Source organism: Notothenia rossii (genome assembly GCF_949606895.1).
Source record: "Notothenia rossii genome assembly, chromosome: 4".
Taxonomy (NCBI): Eukaryota; Metazoa; Chordata; class Actinopteri; order Perciformes; family Nototheniidae; genus Notothenia; species Notothenia rossii.
The window spans coordinates 92408930-92431804 of NC_136902.1; the positions used below are offsets into that span (position 1 = coordinate 92408930).

General features: G+C 40.1%; 1 protein-coding gene across 1 annotated transcript in view; it reads right to left on the bottom strand.

Annotated features, from left to right (window-relative positions):
• Positions 1–22647, bottom strand: part of LOC307034976 (NACHT, LRR and PYD domains-containing protein 12-like) — a gene marked incomplete at its 5' end in the record, with an annotated part of 103001 nt that extends 80354 nt beyond the window's left edge. Inside the window, 6 exons of the mRNA XM_079673900.1 lie at positions 295–465; positions 15880–16050; positions 16875–17045; positions 18766–20602; positions 21004–21284; positions 22541–22647. Of these exons, the coding sequence (XP_079530026.1) occupies positions 295–465; positions 15880–16050; positions 16875–17045; positions 18766–20602; positions 21004–21284; positions 22541–22647 (2738 nt within the window). The remainder of the gene's footprint in view (positions 1–294; positions 466–15879; positions 16051–16874; positions 17046–18765; positions 20603–21003; positions 21285–22540) is intronic.
• Positions 22648–22875: the final 228 nt, after the last annotated feature.

Consider the following 22875-nt stretch of genomic DNA (forward strand, 5'->3'; position numbering starts at 1 on the left):
TAGTGTTGGATCGTTTTAATATAACTATTTCATTATTGTATTTGATATCATTTGTTAAAATCATGATGGAGAATACAAGATGAATTTCAGCTGTTTAAAAGGTTCAGAGGGAATTCTGCAGTGAAGGTTTTTTGTTGTTATATTTAAATGTAAAGATCAACATTGCATTATGCAACTCTAGCATTAAGAGGCTCAGTGAGGATCAGAGTGATATCAGCCTGATGTCTGCAGCTCAGAGTCAACACAACTCTCACATATTCATCTCAGCACACAAGTTCAAGATGGAGAACTGACCCGAGAGTCTCCAGTCTGCAGTCTGGACTCTCCAGAAGATCTCTCAGCAGCTCCACTCCTGAATCCTGCAGATCGTTGACACTCAGGTCCAGATCTCTCAGATGGATGTTGGACTTCAGAGCTGAGATCAGAGCAGAACAGCTGATCTCTGACAAACTGCAGTTCCTCAGTCTAAAGAAAGAAAACAAGATGAGGATAAAAATCAGTTTCTAATCCAATCAGATGTTCAGGTTTATTAAGTGTAGCTCAACATTCCTGTGTCCTAATCAATGAGCTTTCCCCTGAATTAAAGTGACTGTCTTTCTGTTATTGTGGATCATCATAATATCAGCCTTCTGTTCATTATCTGTGAAAACTTTGAAATCAATGGGAAGCAAGAAAAACATGTATGCTTCAGAGATCAATGTGAAACTAATATGAGTTCAGATGAACTTCTTTATTCAGATGTGACCATTTACTAAAGACAACATACATTTACTTGAACAACTAGCAGTGGATATCTAACATAATATATTTTAAGAAACAGTCAACTTTTATGACTGCAGACTAAATGTAGTACAAGAAAAATAAGAATATGAACAAAAGGACTGTGGCAGTGGGGTGTGGTTAGAGCGCCGGCTGCTGGAGGGATGGGGCTGGCTCCAGACAGCTGGACAAGGATCAGGTAACCAGGTGAACAGTAAAGCATGTCAGTAACCTGGTTCTTGTCTCTTGGTCTGGGTCCTGGGGGCAGAAGGACTTGCCCCAAGAAAGCCTGTCACTGGTAGCAGTGTTCTGTTTGTTTCCTAATAATTATACAATTAATTATACAATACAGCGACAATATAGACAATGACAACACAACTAGTATTTCCGGCCGTCAGGAAAAATATCCACAGAATGCACCATTCCATCACTGGTCATATCTCAGATATATTTTCAAAATAAGAAAACAATGGCAACCACAGAGCTTGAAAGATATTTCCATGATTACATTTTTCCAAAGTCATTTTCTCCAGAGGTAAAAAATGTGTTATCTGATCAATGAAAAGTTTAAATGTTGGAGGAAGTTCATTCTTCCAGAGTAAAAGTATACATTTCTTGGCAAAATCTGTTATTGTGATTAGTATTGTATAATGTTTGGGGTTCAGTTTAAAGTTTGTCATATCATTTAACAGGAAAAAACATGGATTTTGGCTCATTTCGATGCCTAAAACGGCTTTTGTGAGCGCATGAATCGAATCCCAGAAATGTTTCAAGAGATCACAGTCCCAAAACAGATGCATAAATGTTCCTTCTTTTACTTTACATCTCGGACATTTTGGAGAGTTTTCTTTGGAAATGTTATGCATCTTTATGGGTGTGAGGTAACATTTGTTGAGAAATTTAAAGTTTGCTTCTTTGATTTTATTGCTTGTGAATGGAAAATGTGTTCTTTCACAGATATTCAGCCAAGTAGTTTCATCTATCTGTATCCCTAAGTCCTTTTCCCAGATCTTTTTTAAGGTTGGAAAGGATGACTGAGCTCTTTTAGAAAAAACTGCATTAAATTCTCTAATTTTACCTTTGATCGTGCTCGATGACATCAATATCTCCTCCTCTTCCAACAATCCCGATCTCAATTTATTGCTTTTAATAATTGATTGGATCGCGTTCCTAATTTGCAGGTATCTGAAAAAATCCTTATTTGAAATGTCATATTCTGCTCTTAAATGATTAAATGATTTCAATGTTATATCTTTGTGAAACAAATGTTTCAATTGCTTTAGACCTGATTTCCTCCATTTTTTTATATTGATTCACAACAAATATTTACTAAGATCAGGATTGTTCAAAATAGGAGAAAAGATTGAAATACCTGAGTTAACATGAACTTTCTTTGTACAGTCCCTCCAGGCTAAAAGTGTATTGACCACTGTAAAACATTTGGCCATATTTTTCACCTTATTGAAGTCTTTAACGAATATAAGAGTTTCCACTGGCAACGGGTGAAATACATTGGCTTCTATCTGAACCCATAGTGAATCCTTTCTTCCCAGAAACCAAGATGGTACATTTCTTAATTGAGCTGACCAGAAGTAGTGTTGAAAGTTGGGAAGACCAAGACCCCCCATGGTTTATGGTTTCATAAGAGTAATTAACTTGATTCTTGGTTTTTTATTACACCAGATCAATTTTGAGATGTGTCTATTGAGAGATTTAAAATAATCAGCAGATAAATAGTGTGGTAACATTTGAAAAAGAAAAATACATCTCGGTAGAATATTCATTTTTATGACATTGATTCTTCCTAGCAGTGATATTGGTAATGTGGACCATTTGGATAAATCCTGTTTGAATTTGTCAATGAGCGGATTGTAATTCTCTTTAAACAGATTTATATTTATTCCTAAGTATTTAAAGCCACCTGGTGACAAATTAAAAGAACAAGACTTTTCCAAATTTGCTGTTGGCGTCATATATAAGAAACAAGCATTTGATTTCTTAAAATTAATTGTATATCCTGAGTATCTTCCAAATTGCTCTATCATGTCGTGCAGATGTGGCACTGAATTGTCTGGGTCTGTTAAAGTCCATGTAATGTCCAAAATAAATGTTATTCTGTGTTAATAAATCGCTTCATCACTTTCCACTGTTTCATTTGACATATCAACATCAATGATTCTTTCCATAAATACCCCCCAAATAACATGAAATGTGTGCCACTTTCCCGTGTTATTCCGCTCCGGTAGCGAAAAGCTTGCCAGCCATTAACCCAGCTGTGTGACGTCACACGTGGCAAACACCAGCCTCGTCTAGATTGTTTGTTTTGTATCCTTCCGCTATTTTCGCTCAACATATGTGTAACCGGACCTCGCTAAACTTTTTTTATCTAACAATTCATGATGGGGAAGCGATGTGTAGTTGTGAGCTGTGAATGTTTCCTGATTGCTATAAACATTGATCATGGGTGCTGGAAGATTGTGCACAAAACTCGGGTCAGAATTAAGTTACTACAGGTGTTATGCCAGCTTGAGCTAAATGTCACCAGAGTACAGTGAACTTGCCTAGTGACTGAAATATATAAAAGTTGAAGTGAAATAAGTAAGGCCAAAAATGAATTACGTCTGAATATCTTTATTATTTTTACCACTTTTAATTATTTGTGGGCTCGCACATACCAAAATAGACTAATGTACACTGCAATAAAGATAAAATGTTACAAGTGAAAAATTAACAAAAGAACCCTTTTTTATTTATCAAACAGTAAATTAATACAATCTTACAAACTTGTGATTTGGAAAATGTTGTTATATTTACATGTTTCTTTGGAAAAATAATATTGTAAATGATGTACTTTGTAAATTATTTACATCATGTGAAACCATTTTAACCAGTTCAGCTGCATGACTTATGTCAAATTACAGATTTTGCCATTGAAATCCCTGATAGCGGCCTCCCGGCTCAGGGTAAGTCTTCCGTATCTCGGTTACAGCACGCAGCGGGACTCTGATTTTTGGGCCGAGTACACCCCAGCACCAACGTACAAACTGTCGATAAGCTGTAGGCTATATCGATACTTCCTAATGAAAAAAAAGTATACAGATTATAAATATATTTGGAGAAAAATAAAATGTTATGTAGTACTATTATGTAGCAATGGTTACAAATTGGCTTATAACATGATATTTGTATTTTACTTGTACAAAATAAATATGAGGTTATACATGACTGCTTGACAGAATCATAGACCTCTTATATATTTCCTCACATGTGTAGTTGTTTCTTTTCCCAAGCATACATTGAACTTGCATACACAGAAAAAATAAAAGCCAAGCTGTTTTTGACTGCTTGAAAGAGTTTAATGGTATCTTTAAAAGTGTACTATATCTGTAGCGACTAAAAGTATTATATGAAAGCAAAGCTGCAATAGGCAGTTGAGTCAATCAATATTTACTTACTGGTGTAGTGGGCCATCAACTGCTCTGTGTTGTTGTTTGTATTGAAGATACGCTATTTTCAGTGTCCAAACACTGAGACAGCCTTCTCTAAAGCCTGGGTGGCTAATAATGCACCTTGGTTTCTCGTCGGTGTCTTCTATCTGGCAGAGTCCTGCACGGGTCTGATTTTCAAGACCCGCTCCCGCCCCGCACCCGTGACGTGCAGTACCGAACCCGCCCCGCTACCCGCACATATTGCCAATTAGTTCCGCAACCCGACCCGACCCGCCGGCACAAGATCCGCAACCCGACCCGAACCCATATATAAGCAGTGACAACGTGCAATTATTAACACACGCAGTTGCATATTTGGCTCAAAAAGCCTGGGATGTTGTTTATTTTCTCCATCTAGGTTGACACCAAAAGCCTCCCAGACGTTGGATTTCGCTCTTGAGGAAGAGTTATTGAAAATGCTGTATTCTCCGCTAGAGAGCTTCACCTCAGCCAATCAGAATGTGGCGCGCTCAGCAGCAGATAGATGCGCTGCAGAGGTTATGATTATGCTCGGTCCCGCGGAGGAGAGGTCTGAGGATTTAAACATTAAACTAAATTATTATTGTTTAAATATATTTATTATGCAACACCCGCAACCGGACCCGCATCATCTTTGTTTTACCCAGAAGCGAACCCGGAAAAAAGCGTTTGAAAAAATACCACCCGCAAATCACCTTTTTTGCGGGTCACCCGTCGGGTAGGCCCACCCACGGATACCTGACCCGATGCAGGACTCTGCTATCTGGTCAGTAGGTTGCAAACTGTCTATTTGTTCCATCACCTGCCAGATCTCTCTGCAGCATACACATTCATCTGCAGTGGGCATGCTTTCACAGCATTGACATGTAGCCTACACCTGAATATTGTACATAACATTAAAAAAAAAACAATATCTGCCGGACGTGTGAGGAACAGATGACAAATTAAGATCGACATTTAGTGCAGGTCAAATTAAATAAAACTGAATTTACCATTCAGTATTGCTGACTCGAGTCTCGCCGGCTGCGGAATCCGCTTCTCTTTCACAAGTTTCTGCCTCGTTGTTCGATTGCCGGGCAGGAGGCTCGTACTGATAAGGCAAGATGCCTTGAAGTGAAAGGCTAGCTGGTTCACTCTCTACTTCTGTAACTGAATCCAGATAACCCACCGAATCTGAGCTTGAATGATCGCTCTCGCTGTCGCTGTCTGAAGTTGTCGCGTTGCTTGCCATTTGGACTGATTTGATCAGATGGCAATGTTTGCCACGTGTGACGTCACCGCTTGTTCGGGAGTGATCGGGGGCGTACTCGGCAAACTTCGGAACCAACATCGGTTTTTAACGTATATGTCATTTAATTATGACCAAACTTTAAACATTTTTATTTATTTTTATTCTGGTGATATCTAAACTACATGTTAAAAAACACCTGTGTTAGATGCATTACATGGCCTTTAAGTAAAGAATGATATCGTCAGCATACAGAGAAATGTTGTGTTCATCGTTAATCTTCACTCCTTTAATACTTATGTTGTCTCGCACACATGACGCCAGTGGTTCAATTACAATTGCAAAAAGCAAAGGTGACAGTGGACACCCCTGTCTTGTCCCCCTTGTTAGTTAAAACAAATCTGAAGAACTGCAGTTAGTGATAACCGCTGCTTTAGGATTTTTATAAATTGATTTGACCCACTCTATGAACCGAGAGCCCATATTTAATCTGTTCAAGATAGAAGAAAGACAATTCCACTCAACCCTGTCAAAAGCCTTCTCTGCATCTAAAGAAAGAAGCAGAGATGGCTTCTGACAGGTGTCCAAAGGGTTTACAATATTCAAAAGTCTCCTTATATTATCAGAAGAATATCTGCCCTTGACAAAACCTGTTTGATCAGGACTAATTAGTTTAGGTAAAATAATTTCCAGTCGTTTTGCTAATAATTTGGTGATAATCTTATAATCATGATCCAAGAGGCTTATACAGATGTAGCGATTCATTTCAGACAGTTTGAAACGCGAGGGCCGTGATTGGTACTCCCTCGCTCAAGGGAAAACCTCCAGCTTGACTTGAGACCGCCCCTGTGATAGATAAATGTAATTATAATGAAGCCAGCTGCAATGGATCATTGATCCACCAGGGGGTGCAGTGGGGTTCCACACTGGAGCTCATGTGAAATAAAGTCAGATACAGTATGCTGGATGTACAGCGGAACTTTGTTAAGATCCGTATGTCACGTATATCATACTACTGTGCTAAATAAGAGACATGTAATCATTTACAAAACATCACCACGTTGTTATTTAACAAAATAATTTTGTTATTCGAAAAAAACGAACGGGAGGAAATGCAGCCCGGCTCTCGATTTTTAATCCTAATTTAATCATCATCTTCACCACGATCATTTATGTTTATGTTCGCCGGATTGACATGAAATCACTGACACATATGAATATACTGTATTCAACTTCATTAAAACGTTATTAACGTGCCTAAACTCAGTAATTCACCAAAAATATGTATATTTTAATGGAGCTTCGTCGGCAGATCAGGATCCCAAAGTGTAGTGGAGGGATCCTCATCTGGATGAAGGGTGTTATTTTCCCCAAAAAGAACAAGTCGCTGCAAATTATCCCGCTTATTACACGGCCACATTCTCAACAAAGTAACGACATGACTCCCAATATTAATTGAAATGCTTTTATGGATTTAGAAAATGTTTTTATTGATTTAAAAAATAGTTGTATATATTGATTTAAATTGACATGCATCCGCTAAGAAAAATAGTCCGTTGTTACAGTTTTTTAAACAGTCTGAATGAAACGGCAGCTCTCAGCTGTGTATTTACACAGCTAATGGCCCATCAACCACAGCTCTCTCCCCCCCTCCCTCCCTGATCTTTCTTCTCCAGCAGCTAGATTAACAGTAGGTTACTCTGAGTGACCATAGACTGTATGTGACAAGTTTACAGTTAGTGACGTAACACCATAAAAGCTGGTGGGTTGAAAGCAATACGGGAGGTAAAAATAACTACAATAATTGTGATTTATTTTATTGTGGCTTTTATGTTTTTAGGTATAAAATGTTATGTAATTCAGGCTTATAGTTCACCCTTCTCTAAAAGCCTTCAACAATGACAATATTCATTGTAATTTAATAAATCCTTCCAACACACTTTGTAAAAAATAGCCTACTGTAAGTTAAGAAATCATTTCAATATGTACATCTTCTGATGTAACAACAATAACATTATACATAGTAACATAGCTGAACATGGTATTGCACATTTAGCTTTGAGTGTTACTGACCTGAGATGTTTTTATTACATGAATTAAGGTGACTGGCTTTTTAACATACAGGGATGCAAACTCATCAGGTATGAAAAAGGTGACAAGGATCCGAGCCCCCGGCTCCCCCACCCCACGGAATGACAAAGGATTTTAGCAGAACAACTAAAGCAGCAGTGTTAATAATAACAGAAACGCCAAAGAGTCACATAATAGAAATATATAAAAGCATTTATTTTAAATTGTGGAGCAGTCAGTTTATAATTTTGGCATTGCTGTTGAGCATTTTGAAAATGTATTTTCAGGCCTCTGTGCAAGGCTTAAGTCTTTTTATCTTTATAGCCACTGGTGTAAAGTAACTAAGTTCATAAACTCAACAAGCACTATACTTGGGCACAATTTTGAGATACTTGTACTTTATTTAAGTATTTCAATGTTTTGCTACTTTGTTCTTCTACTCCACTACAGTTCAGAGGTACATGGTGTACTTTGACTCCACTACATGTATTTAATACCTTTAGTTACTTCACAGATGTGGATGAATGATGTGAAATATAATCAAGTGTTGAATCAGACTTTAGTTCCACCTGGAGTAAATCCACCAGCTACCCTGCAGTATACAAAGTCATTCAAACTAGCTGCACCTTTACCAGCTTTGAGAACACTTTCATGATCAATCATTATAATACATATCATATCTATTATTCTGATATGGACCAATCTGCACAATGACTACTTTTACTGTCGCTACTTTCACTATATATTGATGATAATACTTTTCTACTTTTACTTGAGGAACATTTTGAATACAGGACTTTTACTGTAACAGAGTATTCCTACACTCTGGTACTTCTACTTTAACTCAAGTACAAGATCTGAGTACTTCTACTTTTACTCCAGTACAAGATCTGAGTACTTCTACTTTTACTCAAGTACAAGATCTGTGTGCTTCTACTTTTACTCAAGAACAAGATCTGAGTACTTCTACTTTTACTCAAGTACACGATCTGAGTACTTCTACTTTTACTCAAGTACAAGACCTGAGTGCTTCTACTTTTACTCAAGTACAAGATTTGAGTACTTCTACTTTTACTCAAGTACAAGACCTGAGTACTTCTACTTTTACTCAAGTACAAGATCTGAGTACTTCTACTTTTACTCAAGTACAATATATATACTTATACCACCTCTGTTTATAGCCTATGAAAAAAACTATTAGAAATAGAAGGCTAAAGCTAACGTTAGCAGATAGTGACAATGTATGCTAGCTAGCTAGCTCAACAATTCCTTAAATAATATTGCCACAGAAAAACTTTTCAGTTCACATCACGCTCTGCCGCTCCGACAGGGAGCTCTGCTCTGAACACCTGAACAGCCCGTTCTAACAGCTGTTCACCAGCGGTCCAGTCTGTGCCACAGTGACTCCGGACGCACAGTTAATATTAACAAACGCACCCGTAGGTAATGTAGCTGCTGAAGCTAGACCATCATCTCGGAGCAGCAGAGCCTTATTATACATCCATGAGCAGAGCCGACAGGCAGGAAGACTCGAGCACACAACTCGTACTTCATTATAATATATAAAAAAGAACACCATGCATGTCATGATGGCACATAACAGCTCACGGCCGCAGATTACTCCGGGTCCCAGCCCCCCCCATACCCCAAAAATATTTGTATTGCAGATCTACATGAATCACACAAACGACTTATTTTGGATTCAAAACGGCGAATTTCGCCGAAAGGTGACACGTTTGCATCACTGAACATAGACAGAGCACAACTGAAACATAACATCTGAAACGATGTAACAACATAATACACTTTTTGGGGATGCTTGGGATGTGAGGAGTGAGGGACACGGCTTAGAACGGGCGTGTCGCCTGGCAGGACAGGAGAGTGTGTGCACCAGTCCGCCTTGATCTATGAATTCATGTCCGTGTCACTCACTGCTGCCCACAGCTGTTTTATAGAAGGACATTCCTTCACTTCATGAAAGTGTTTTAACCACACACACCTCTACACACACATGACGGGTGTTATTTTCCCCATAAGGAACAAGTCGCTGCAAATTATCCTGCTTATTACACGGCCAAATTCTCAACAAAGTAACGACATGACTCCCAATATTAATTGAAATGCTTTTATGGATTTAGAAAATGTATTTTATTGAATAGTTGTATGTATTGATTTAAAAAATAGTTGTATGTATTGATTTAAATTGACATGCATCCGCTAAGAAAAATAGTCCGTTGTTACAGTTTTTTAAACAGTCTGAATGAAACGGCAGCTCTCAGCTGTGTATTTACACAACTAATGGCCCATCAACCACAGCTCTCTCCCCCCCTCCCCCCCTGATCTTTCTTCTCCAGCAGCTAAATTAACGGTAGGTTACTCTGAGTGACAAGCTTACAGTTAGACACAACACTGTCATTGCAAGTGACCCTCAGTTAGTTGACTTTTATGTTCAACTGCTAAATTCGTTACTGATAAAAAAAGGCTTCTACTGTACTTAATTACCTTAACACTAGAACCGCCAGAGGTTTTTGTATAGGCCAACCTAAACCCGTCAAATCCCGCTATTAGAATGCAGTTTTTAACAACATAGGGTGCTACATAACACACTTTCAGGAAAAGTCACGGACTGGGAGACTTTAATATTTTATTGAAAAAGAGTTACATTGCACACACACAACACACATCACACAAATTGACCCGATTGGCGGTTCTAGTGAAATAAACTTGCTAATTAATGAAACCAGTTCAATACGCATTATTCTTATTCTTATCATTCTTTATGAGCGCAGAAATAGTCTTAAAATCAGATCTGTTTTTTAAATTAAATCTGACGGCAGGCAGTTAGCTCTGATCACCTATGACAAATGCGCCACACCTAATCGCTGGCCATTCAGCCACAGACACTTTTCGAAATGGAGGGGAGCGGGAGATCCCCTGAAGGCTGACTTTGAGATAAATAATAATAATAATAATAAATCATACAGTATGTGTCCGAAAGGGAGCAGGAGGAAGCAAACACAAAAATATACAAAAAATATACTGCATATTAAAGCAAACGATTGTAAAGGTTAAAGTATGAGCATAACAAATAAAGAAGTGTAATGTAAACATTTACATAATAATTATGATTATTTAATATATAAAGACTATATATTATTGAATTACAAGATTAGATATACTTTAGTTGATCTAAAATATTGATGTGTTCAAATGCTCTTCAACACTCAACTGAAAGTCCATGAAACTTGTCTTTCTGTATTTGTGAATGAAGCGCCATCTCCTGGTTAAAACCTGAAATTGAAAATCTGGCAACGCCCTCTTGGAAAATAGTGCGAGGGCTTAAAATTCCTCTATACTGGTCTTTGGCAGGTCGTAGGCAGGAAGCTGTAAGCTGGAGTCTGAAATGAAGTGCTACATCTGTAGGCCTAAATGAAGAACAATTCAAGGGGTCTTTCCCTTCTTTATGTAGTACAGTAATATATGCAAGATTCATTGATTGAGGAAGTGTTCTTTTGTGAGAGAAGTTGTTAAGCATTGACATAAGTATAGGTTGAAGTTCAGTCAGAAGCCATCTGGCCCTGGGCTTTTATTTATAGGCATAGATTTAATTGCAGCCAAAACTTCTACTTCTGTAATTGATGAGTTTAGAGACTCTTGGACTAAATCAGATAATGTATGTAAATTAATGTTATGGAGCTAATTGTCCAGTTCATCTTGTGAGTAATCAGATTGAGATTTGTATAATTTGTTATAAAATTCATAAAAAGTCTGGTTAATCTGTTTTGGGTGGAAGGTTATCTTGTTGTCTTTCAGACGAATTGCCTTTAAAGCCCTTTCTGCTTGCTCCTTCTTTAATTGATAGGCAAGTAGTTTACTTGGTTTATTGCCGAATTCATAATTATTTTGTCTGATAAGATTCATTTGTGTTATGATTTCATTTGTTAAGTCAATATTTAATTTAGCTCTGGCTTTGTTTAATTGTTTCCAGTTTTCATCTGTTGATGGAGATTTATGAAGTACTTCACATCTGTTTACTTCTCTTTCAAGTTCTTGTCTGAGCCTAATTTTTTCACGTTTTTTTAAAAGATGTGTATGAGATAATAAGTCCTCTTAAAGTAGCTTTCGCAGCTTCCAAAATAATATTCGGATCTATAGAGGGGTTATTGTTTTCTTTTATATAGTACCTTATCCACATTCGCATTTTTTATTTTAATTTTTCGTCTCTAAGTAAGGAGTTATCAAATTTCCAGCGCCTGGATACAAATTCTCCACTCTCCAAGTGAATAGTTAAATGAACTCCTACATGATCTGAAATATTAATGGAATCAATTTTACATTCTTTTACCCTATGCATGTATTTTGAGGGAATACAAAAATAATCTATTCTAGAATAAGAGTTGTGGACATTTGAAAAGAAAGTGTAATCTTTGACATCTTGATTTAATTGACGCCATACGTCAATAAGGCCACATTCTGCAAAAAGCCCCTGAAGGACCTTTGAGGATTTAAGATGGTGGCTCTTGGACTGGTTAGATTGATCTAATGTAGGGTTAAGAGTGCAGTTAAAGTCGCCGCCCATCAGTCCTAATCCTTTACTATTTTCATTGAAGAGCAGCACCATGTCAGACATGAACATTGGTTCATCTATATTGGGAGCATAGATATTTAAAAAGTTGATTGGGGTTCCAAAAATAGTACCAACAACCAAAACAAACCGACCATTTGGGTCCGTAACACATTTTTCTAATTCAAATGGGCAAGTTTTGTTTATCACAATAGCTGTCCCTCTACTATGGGTTTTATATGATGAGAAATACACCTGACCTATCCAATCTCTTTTCAATTTAAGATGTTCAGTATCTGAGAGAAAGGTTTCTTGTAAGAACACCACATCAGCTTTGTCTTTTTTAAGAATAGTTAGTACTTTATTCCGTTTTATGGGATTTCCCAAGCCTTTAATTTTCCAATAATATAATTCATGTTTTGCATGCTGACTGCTGCATGTCTGTGGGATTATATTTAATACGTTGTATATTTTGGCCCCATACACAAAAGGGATTGTCACTGCTTTTATTATTTACCATTAAAACTAATGTAACACAAACGCAAAACACAAAAATAAAACAATATAACATCCCACCCAAACCAGGGTCTTCTAACCCTGGCAATTCATCTACCCAATTGATTGTAGCCCAGAGAGAAACAAGCGTCAGAGAAATGTGCATCTCAGATCTAACGAAATGTCCTCTTTGTGTTGGCAACTTGGAGCTCCCATCCTCAGTTCCCATTGAAAATAAATAAATGTCTTCCTAATTCTCCTCCTTAACGGGGGACGGGTATATAGAAATCCGCATCCCAAATGTCATCATGGTATGTTCCATTCGATCATTTACATGTCAAACAATATATTGAGGATAAGCAAACCCTCTGAACATGCCTTTTTCGAGGAATACTTTGATCACCAGATCGAACTCCTTGCACTTTCGGGGTACCTCTAATAATAATAATAATAAATGGGATTTATATAGCGCTTTTCTAGACCCAAATACGCTTTACATTATGAGTCAGGTCGACAAACAAAACAAGAACAAAAAGAAAAAGAAAAACAAAACAAAAACAGAAAAGCAGTCAGGAGGATGTTGGTTCAGAGGGGGGAGGGGCGGGTTTAAGGATAAGCAGAGTTGAAGAGGTGGGTTTTGAGACGGGACTGGAACAGGGTGAGGGAATCAGACTCACGGAGGTCTTGGGGGAGGGAGTTCCAGAGCTTCGGGCTGCCACAGAGAAGGCTCTGTCCCCGAAGCTCCGGAGTTTGGCCTTGGGGATTGAGAGCAAACCGGCTGAGGTGGATCTGAGGGACTGGGGTGGTTGGTAGAGGATGAGGAGGTCAGTGAGGTAGGGGGGGGGGGGGGCAGATGGTGGAGGGCTTTATAGGTGAGGACCAGGAGTTTGTAGTGAATGCGGTGTGAGACGGGAAGCCAGTGGAGTTCTTTGAGGACCGGGGTGATGTGATGCCATGATTTGGTGTGGGTGAGGAGTCTAGCGGCTGCGTTCTGGACACGCTGGAGTCTGTTGAGGGATGTTGTGCTGATGCCGAAGAGGAGTGAGTTGCAATAGTTTAGGCGGGAGGAGATGAAGGCGTGAATGAGTCGCTCAGCTGCGGGGCGGGTGAGAGAGGGACGGAGTTTGGCGATATTGCGGAGGTGGAAAAATGAGGTTTTTACAACTTGGCGGATGTGGGGGTCGAGGGAGAGGGTGGGGTCGAATATCACGCCAAGGTTGCGTGCCTGGGTGGAGGGGGAAACAGGGGTGCCATCGATGGTGAGTGTCAGGTTGGGGGTTTTGCTGAGGGTGGATTTGGAGCCGATGAGGAGGAGTTCAGTTTTATTGCTGTTGAGTTTGAGGAAGTTGTGTTGCATCCAGGATTTTATTGCAGTCAGACAGGATTCGATGTGTGTGAGAGGTTGTGGGGGGATTTGGTGCTGAGGTAGATCTGTATGTCGTCAGCATAGCAGTGAAAGTCCAGGTTGTGATGGCGGAGAATCTGACCAAGGGGGAGGATGTAGATGATGAAGAGGAGGGGGCCGAGTACTGAACCTTGGGGAACACCTTGGGTGACTGAAGCTGTGGTAGAGGAGTGATTGTTGAGGGAGATGAAGTGGGATCTGTCGGAGAGGTAGGACTGGAGCCACCTGCAGACAGATCCTGGCGAATGGTGAGTTTAGTATTACCCTCGTAGATTGACATTTTCTTCGCAGACTGCAGTATCACTTCTTTATCTCTGACTCGTAGAAAGCGGATCATAATTGGTCTTGGAGACTTCCCTGGTTCGGGATATGGTCGTAGAGAGCGGTGAACCCGCTCCAACTCTAGATTCTGATCGAGGGAGAGTTTGAGCCAGGAAGATAGTTTCTGTTGAATATATTGAAGTAGTAATTGGCTGCCTTCTGACTTCTCTGGGAGCCCTAGTAAAACAAGGTTTTTACGTCTCCCTCTATTTTCGAGATCATCCGTCTTAGATTCCAGCGTCTTTATCAACTTTTCGGCTCTGTGAAGGTCCCGTGCTGTAGTTTGTAAGGTGTCTTCTAATGTCGAAATTCTTTGTTCAGCTTCATCCATACGCTGAAGTTGATTCTCAAGGGCCTGGTTTGTTGTAGCTAGTGCTTCTTTCATTGTTGAGACTTGACTAGTCACAATCTCCAAACGATTATCAATTCCATCAAGACGATTAATTATTTCAGAACGTTGAGATTTTAACTCGGACATTATCTCAGCAAACGAAGGATTTCTATCATCCTCTTGAGACTCATCCTCTGGTTCTGGTAGGTCTTGGTTGCCTCATGGGCTTCTTCTTGGCATCCTTCCTTCTTTTTCTTTCTTTTTGTAGCAAGAGTCTTTCCTTAGATGTCAACTCTTAACTATAGTCAATAAAGATGTTAAGCTTTTTCTCTGAGTGGAGGTGAAAAACTCAAATGAATCACTGAGGTTGTGCGGAGCTCTCAGCTCAGGCTGCCATCTTGTTCCTCTCGGCCCAACTGTTCCTCTCGGCCCAACGGCCCAATATAGCACATTTATAAACGATTTTTGGTCGAGCCAAAGTGCTGTACATATAATAAAAATAGCCTACAGTAGAGACACTTTACAGCAAATACAACAGCACAGATTGTTCAGAATATCAGGATGAGAAAAACGACATCCTCTGTCCTTAGACCCTCTCATCGTACAAGGAAACACTTCCAGAGAAACCCACAGTTTAAAGGGGAAAAAAATGGGACAAACCTCAGGGAGAGCAACAGAGGAGGGATCCCTCTCCCAGGACGGACAGACGTGCAATAGATGCCGTGTGTAAATCGAAGAGATAATACATTCAACTCAAGATCCCAACGTTTACAAAGATCACAATTCAGGATGAATTTTAAATGTGAAGAAAAACCTCCAGAATATGTATTTTAGGAACAGTGGAGTCATCAAATCACAGCATCTTCAGAGTGAACTATTCAGTCAGTATCAGCATCATGTAGCTTCAGGAACATGTTGGAAACAGCAACCACTGAACATACTTGTTAGTGTTGGATCGTTTTAATATAACTATTTCATTATTGTATTTGATATCATTTGTTAAAATCATGATGGAGAATACAAGATGAATTTCAGCTGTTTAAAAGGTTCAGAGTGAATTCTGCACTGAAGGTTTTTTGTTGTTATATTTAAATGTAAAGATGAACATTGCATTATGCAACTCTAGCATTAAGAGGCTCAGTGAGGATCAGAGTGATATCAGCCTGATGTCTGCAGCTCAGAGTCAACACAACTCTCACATATTCATCTCAGCACACAAGTTCAAGATGGAGAACTGACCTGAGAGTCTCCAGTCTGCAGTCTGGACTCTCCAGAAGATCTCTCAGCAGCTCCACTCCTGAATCCTTCAGAGCGTTGCCACTCAGGTCCAGATCTCTCAGATGGATGTTGGACTTCAGAGCTGAGGCCAGAGCAGAACAGCTGATCTCTGACAAACTGCAGCTCCTCAGTCTGAATAAAGAGAACACATGATGAGGATAGAAATCAGTTTATAATCCAATCAGATGTTCAGGTATATTAAGTGTAGCTCAACATTCCTGTTTCCTAATCAATGAGCTTTTCCCTGAATTACAGTGACTGTCTTTCTGTTATTGTGGATCATCATAATATCAGCCTTCTGTTCATTATCTGTGAAAACATTGAAATCAATGGGAAGCAAGAAAAACATGTATGCTTCAGAGATCAATGTAAAACTAATATTAGTTCAGATGAACTTCTTTATTCAGATGTGACCATTTACTAAAGACAACATACATTTACTTGAACAACTAGCAGTGGATATCTAACATATACAATTGAAGAAACAGTCAACTTTTATGACTGCAGACTAAATGTAGTACAAGAAAAATAAGAATATGAACAAAGCGACTGTGGCAGTGGGGTGTGGTTAGAGCGCCGGCTGCTGGAGGGATGGGGCTGGCTCCAGACAGCTGGACAAGGATCAGGTAACCAGGTGAACAGTAAAGCATGTCAGTAACCTGGTTCTTGTCTCTTGGTCTGGGTCCTGGGGGCAGAAGGACTTGCCCCAAGAAAGCCTGTCACTGGTAGCAGTGTTCTGTCTGTTTGCTAAAGTATGGATGTATTGTTTCCAAGCTGTGGCCAGTCAGTAAAGCTTTCTTTTAGGCAAGCCTTCCTCTCCTTCTGTCCTTTTTAACTGGGTGAGCAGGAAAACCCTCACAACGACATACACACATGTATGGTTGTTCAAGCATTAGGTTCAACTGTTAATGAAACACATGAGATCTCCAGCAGTAACAGAGAGTCAGTGAACTGACCTGAGAGTCTCCAGTCTGCAGTCTGGACTCTCCAGAAGATCTCTCAGCAGCTCCACTCCTGAATCCTGCAGAACGTTGAGACTCAGGTCCAGATCTCTCAGATGGATGTTGGACTTCAGAGCTGAGGCCAGAGCAGCACAGCTGATCTCTGACAAACTGCAGCTCCTCAGTCTGAATAAAGAACACATGATGTAACTTTAGAAAACAATGTTCCTGTTTGAAATAACTCCAGGTTTAATAATCTGCTCAGAGCTGAAGAAGGTCAGAAAGTGGAAACTCCAAACAGGTTAAAAACTGTAAGATACAGAAAGAGGGAAAGAGCTCTCATTCATATTAAAGACAACGTGCTTCTACTTCAATAAAACGAGGAGACTTCACATCTGAAACTCTGCTCCATCTACACTAACTCATGATGTGCAGCCAGACAAATACAAACCACAGAAACTGATTCAACTCAAGATCACAACGTTTACAAAGATCACAATTCAGGATGAATTTTAAATGTGAAGAAAAACCTCCAGAATATGTATTTTAGGAACAGTGGAGTCATCAAATCACAGCATCTTCAGAGTGAACTATTCAGTCAGTATCAGCATCATGTAGCTTCAGGAACATGTTGAAAACAGCAACAACTGAACATACTTGTTAGTGTTGGATCGTTTTAATATAACTATTTCATTATTGTATTTTATATCATTTGTTAAAATCATGATGGAGAATACAAGATTAATTTCAGCTGTTTAAAAGCTGATCTCTGACAAACTGCAGCTCCTCAGTCTGAATAAAGAAAACATGATGTAACTTTAGAAAACAATGTTCCTGTTTGAAATAACTCAATGTTTAATAATCTGATCAGAGCTGAACAATGTTTTAACGTCAGCAATGATGTAGAAACAAATCCCTGATCATCTGGAACTCTCTGCAGCAGTTTCTCTCATCAGATGTTTAACAACTCCTTCATCTCCCTCACAGCTCATCAGTACTGACAGCATCTCCACTGACTCATGGAGCACAGAGTGAGTCTGTGGAAGCTCAAACACTCTCCCTCACACATTCACCTTCTCTGATCTTTGTTATTCTTAAAGTTTGGATTCCATTTCCATTTGGAAATACAGAAACAAATAAAAGCATTAAAATGTCTTCAGGCAAATTCTGAAAATCATAAACACAAACAGATCTGTATGAACTGCAGTCAGTGAACTTACCTGAGACCCTCCAGTCTGCAGTTTGGACTCTTTAGTCCAGAACTCAGCAGCTCCACTCCTGAGTCCTGCAGATCGTTGTGACTCAGGTCCAGATCTCTCAGATGGGAGGGGTCAGACTTCAGAGCTGAGGCAACGACTACACATTCAGTCTCTGAGAGTCCACAGCCAGTAAGTCTATAATGACACATATATCACAACTTGTGTTAGTATAAAAACAGAGGAAACATTTATTTAACTTACTGAATTTGAAATGGAACAAGTTTTAACATATTATGTCGATTTAATTTAATAATAGAGTTTTCTTTATTCATTGTCAGCCTGTCAGACATTATTTTAAACTCTTAAGCATTGTGGTAAACACAGATCTGATTTCATGTTTAAGAAACTGCAATGATATATTAATAACTGCTTTCACCGATAACTGTAAATACTGCTGTATGTTGTGATCACATGCTGCTCTGAGAAAACCTCTAAAGTCCTTCATGTGTTTGACATGTCGCCTCCATCACTCAAAATAATGTGAAGAAAAGAAAAAAATGTTAAAATGTCACAATATATAAATAGAATAACTGGATCATTTCATTTTGCTCTCAAAGTATTTAAGATCAAACATTTTATAATGTTTATTTGAAGAAATAAACTTCTGATCCACATCAATTTATAAAGCTAATCACATCTGGACTTACTCAGCCTTCCTGCAGTTCCTCACAGCTGGAAGCAGTCTCCGTCGTCCCTCCTCTGATGTGTGGTACTTCTTCAGGTCCAACTCATCCAGAACCTCCTCTGACATCTGCAGCATGTAGGCCAGAGCAGAGCAGTGGATCACAGAGAGTTTCTCTGATCTGTTCCCTGACTTCAAGAACTCTGTGATCTCCTGATTTACTGAGAGGTCCTTCATCTCTGTCAGACAGTGGAAGATGTTGATGCTCCTGTCAGGAGAGATTTTATAACTTCTCATCTCCTTCAGGTTATTGATGGCTCTCTGGATGATTTCTGGACGGTTGTCTGTGCGACCCAGCAGACCTCCTAACAGTCTCTGGATGATCTTTGGACGGTTGTCTGTGCGACCCAGCAGGCCTCTTAAGAGTCTCTGGTTGGACTCCAGAGAGAGGCCGTGGAGAAAGCGGACAAACAGGTCCAGGTGGCCATTTTCACTTCTGAGGGATTTCTCCATGGCTCCCTTCAGGAAGACATCCAGGGATGGGTAAATCCAGCCTATCTGCAGGAAGTCCTTCAGTACCTCTGTGTCTCTGTTGGTGTAACAGTGGAACATGTAGACTGCAGCCAGAAACTCCTGAATGCTCAGATGAACAAAGCAGTAGACTGTTTTCTGGAAGATCACACTCTCTCTTTTGAAGATCTCTGTACAAACTCCTGAGTGCACCAAGGCCTCGGTGACATCCAGACCACAGCGCTGCAGGTCTTCTTGGTAGAACATGATGTCTCCTTTCTCCAGATGTTCAAACGCCAGCCTCCCCAGCTTCAGAAGAAGCTCCCTGTCAGCCTCCGTCAGCTGCTGTGGACTCGTCTCATGTCCCTCTTCATACTTCTGCTTCTTCCTCTTGGTCTGGACCAGCAGGAAGTGTGAGTACATGTCAGTGAGGGTCTGGGGCAGCTCTCCTCTCTGGTCTGTAGTCAACATGTGGTCCAGAACTGCAGCAGTGATCCAGCAGAAGACTGGGATCAGACACATGATGTGGAGGCTCCTGGAGCTCTTGATGTGAGAGATGATTCTGCTGGACAGGTCTTCATCACTCCATCTCCTCCTGAAGTACTCCTCCTTCTGGGCGTCAGTGAAGCCTCGTACTTCTGTCACCCTGTCCACACACTCAGGAGGGATCTGATTGGCCGCTGCAGGTCTGGAAGTTATCCAGACGAGAGCCGAGGGAAGCAGCTTCCCCCTGATGAGGTTTGTCAGCAGCACGTTGACTGAGGACTGCTGAGAGACATCAGACACAACCTCATTGTTTCTGAAGTCCAGAGAAAGTCTGCTTTCATCCAGGCCGTCAAAGATGAGCAGCACTTTGCAGACAGCCAGCTGCTCTGCTGTGAGCTTCTGTAAGGTTGGATGGAAAACATGGAGCAGCCTGAGAAGACTGTACTGCTCACCTTTGATCAGGTTCAGCTCCCTGAAGGAGAGCGGGATCACCAGACTGACATCTTGGTTTCCCAAACCCTCGGCCCAGTCCAGAGTGAACTTCTGCACTGAGAAGGTTTTTCCAACTCCAGCGACTCCGTTGGTCAGGACCGCTCTGATGAGAGTCTGTTGGTCAGGTGAGGCTTTAAAGATGTCCTGGCACTTGATTGGAGTGTCATGGAAGGTCTCTTTCTTGGAAGCTGTCTCCAGCTGCCTCACCTCATGTTGGGTATTAACCTCTTCACTCTGGCCTTGTGTGATGTAGAGCTCAGTGAAGATGCTGTTGAGGAGGGTTTCACTTTGATCAGTTCCTTCAGTCACACGATCACATCTCTTCCTCAGACTGAGCCTATGTTCATCTAAAACCTCCTGCAGACCACTATCTGCTGGAAGAGAAGGAAACAGGAGAGAATCAGGAAAATGCTTTTGAGAATCTGAACAGTCAGGGTTTTAAATGACATGATTTTTATAAAACATTTTAATGTCTATACTTTACAACACAAAACATCCTGGACATGGAGACTCCAGAAGGAACCACAAATACTAGCTGCCAGATATTTATACTCTCATACGTAAATGTTATATAAGTGCTGGGCTAATGTAGTAATGTCTGAGTAAGACAGAAAGCGTTTTTAGGGAAACACTGCTGTCCCACGTGAAATATTTGTGTACACACTTTAAAAGCAAAGCCTTGAAGAAGGGATCAGATGATACAGTGTTTCTATAGAAGAGCAGACACCCAGCACCCACACAGCGGGAAAGAGGCTGCACGTGTTAGGCCTCTTACTTTGTAAAATGCTCCATCTTTCTCCACACTGAGGACAGCAGGAGTCTCCTGATGGAGGAAGCTGCTCCCAGTATGAGGCGATGCACTGTCTGCAGAACCAGTGTCCACAGCTGGTAGAGACTGGATCCTTCAGGACGTCCTGACACAGAGCACAGCTGGACAGCTGCTGCTCCACAGGAACAGGACTCTTCCTCTTCCCTCTGTGGAGATGAACACATCCTTTACAGCACTTTACATTAGAGGAGCTGATTCTCACCAAAGGTACAACAAGGTGGCAAATTCTACTTTCATATTTAAAATAAAGTCTGTATCTCTAGATGATTGTTCATCCTGGTAAGGGAGATAGAGGTTAGTTCTTCATATCATTAGGAAACCACACAGCTTTGTGTCTGGATTCATAACATCAGCTGAATTCATCTGGAACACTTTAGCACTTTGAACCCAATTTACATTGAATTTGCTGTGAATACATTTCAATAAACAAATGGAAAGGATACCAAGATAACAACATAATGATATTGATTTGAGTTAATGCTTCGTCAGGTCTGTCTGCAACACAACGAGCAAAACACTTTCAAATGTTTGTTTTCTGAATGCGATTGGTTTCATTGAAGCTAGGCTAACATTGTAGCTGCTCCATCAACACTCAAAATAACTCCATCCAGTCATTAGAACAGCAGCTATTATATTGTTAGCACCTCAGACAGTCTCTGGTTTATACAGGTACATGAATAACCCTGATTTAATATGAGGTGCTGTAGAGCTCTGGCTGCTGATGTTCCCTCTTCTGATTTATCTCAGCATGTCAGTGACGACAGGAGCAGAATCTCAACACTGTTTTTGTATCAGAGCGTCACAAACTTTACACTCAAGTTGTAACTTTTCAAGTTGTGTGAATACACGGGGATATTAATGTTGCTTCTTTACTTCATTCGTGTTGCCAGGTACACATGTGTGTCTTTGTATTGACTCTACATGTAACCAGTTACATCTGCTAATGCTAAACACAACCAGCTCACCAGGTTATTACTATTATTAATAAACCTCTTCAAAAGATGCTGAGGTAGTCAACTCATTTGTTGGAAGATTTATATTGTTCCAAGTATTATTGTCATTTTGAGAACATGTCATAACACTGATACATTGATAATAGAATAGCATATTGAAATATCCTAAAATATAGTTAACTGTCCTCTTCGTCCTTGTTGACTGAACTTTAATGCTTTTATTGGTGGCTTGTTGTTACAATTCATTTGTGAGGTTTGACATGTTTGTATTTGATTTGGTTAACCAGAGGTCCTACATGTGGAGAGAGAGTGTTATTTTACTGGAGTAGTTTACTTAGTTCTCTACTGCCTTTCTTTTTGTACTTTACTGCAAATCTTTAGTCTAATCTACTGCATTTCTGTACTTTATTCTACAGAGTGTCTGTACTCTACTGCGCTCATGTAATTATGAACGAACAGTTTAGATTATACGATTATATATAAAATCTGAATCCTCTCCAGGTCAGGTTACAGCAGAAACAGACTCTTACTTCCTGTCTGAGGGTCCAGGTTCATCTCTGCAGTCTGGAGGATCCTCTTTAGACTGGTCACTCTTCATAGACAGACAGCTGGGGACTGGAGATTTGGAATCGCTCATCTTCTCCAGTCTGAGAGATAAACCAGTAACACACACACACACACACACACACACACACACACACACACACACACACACACACACACACACACACACACACACACACACACACACACACACACACACACACACACACACACACACACACACACACACACACACACACACACACACACACACACACACACACACACACACACACACACACACACACACACATACACACAC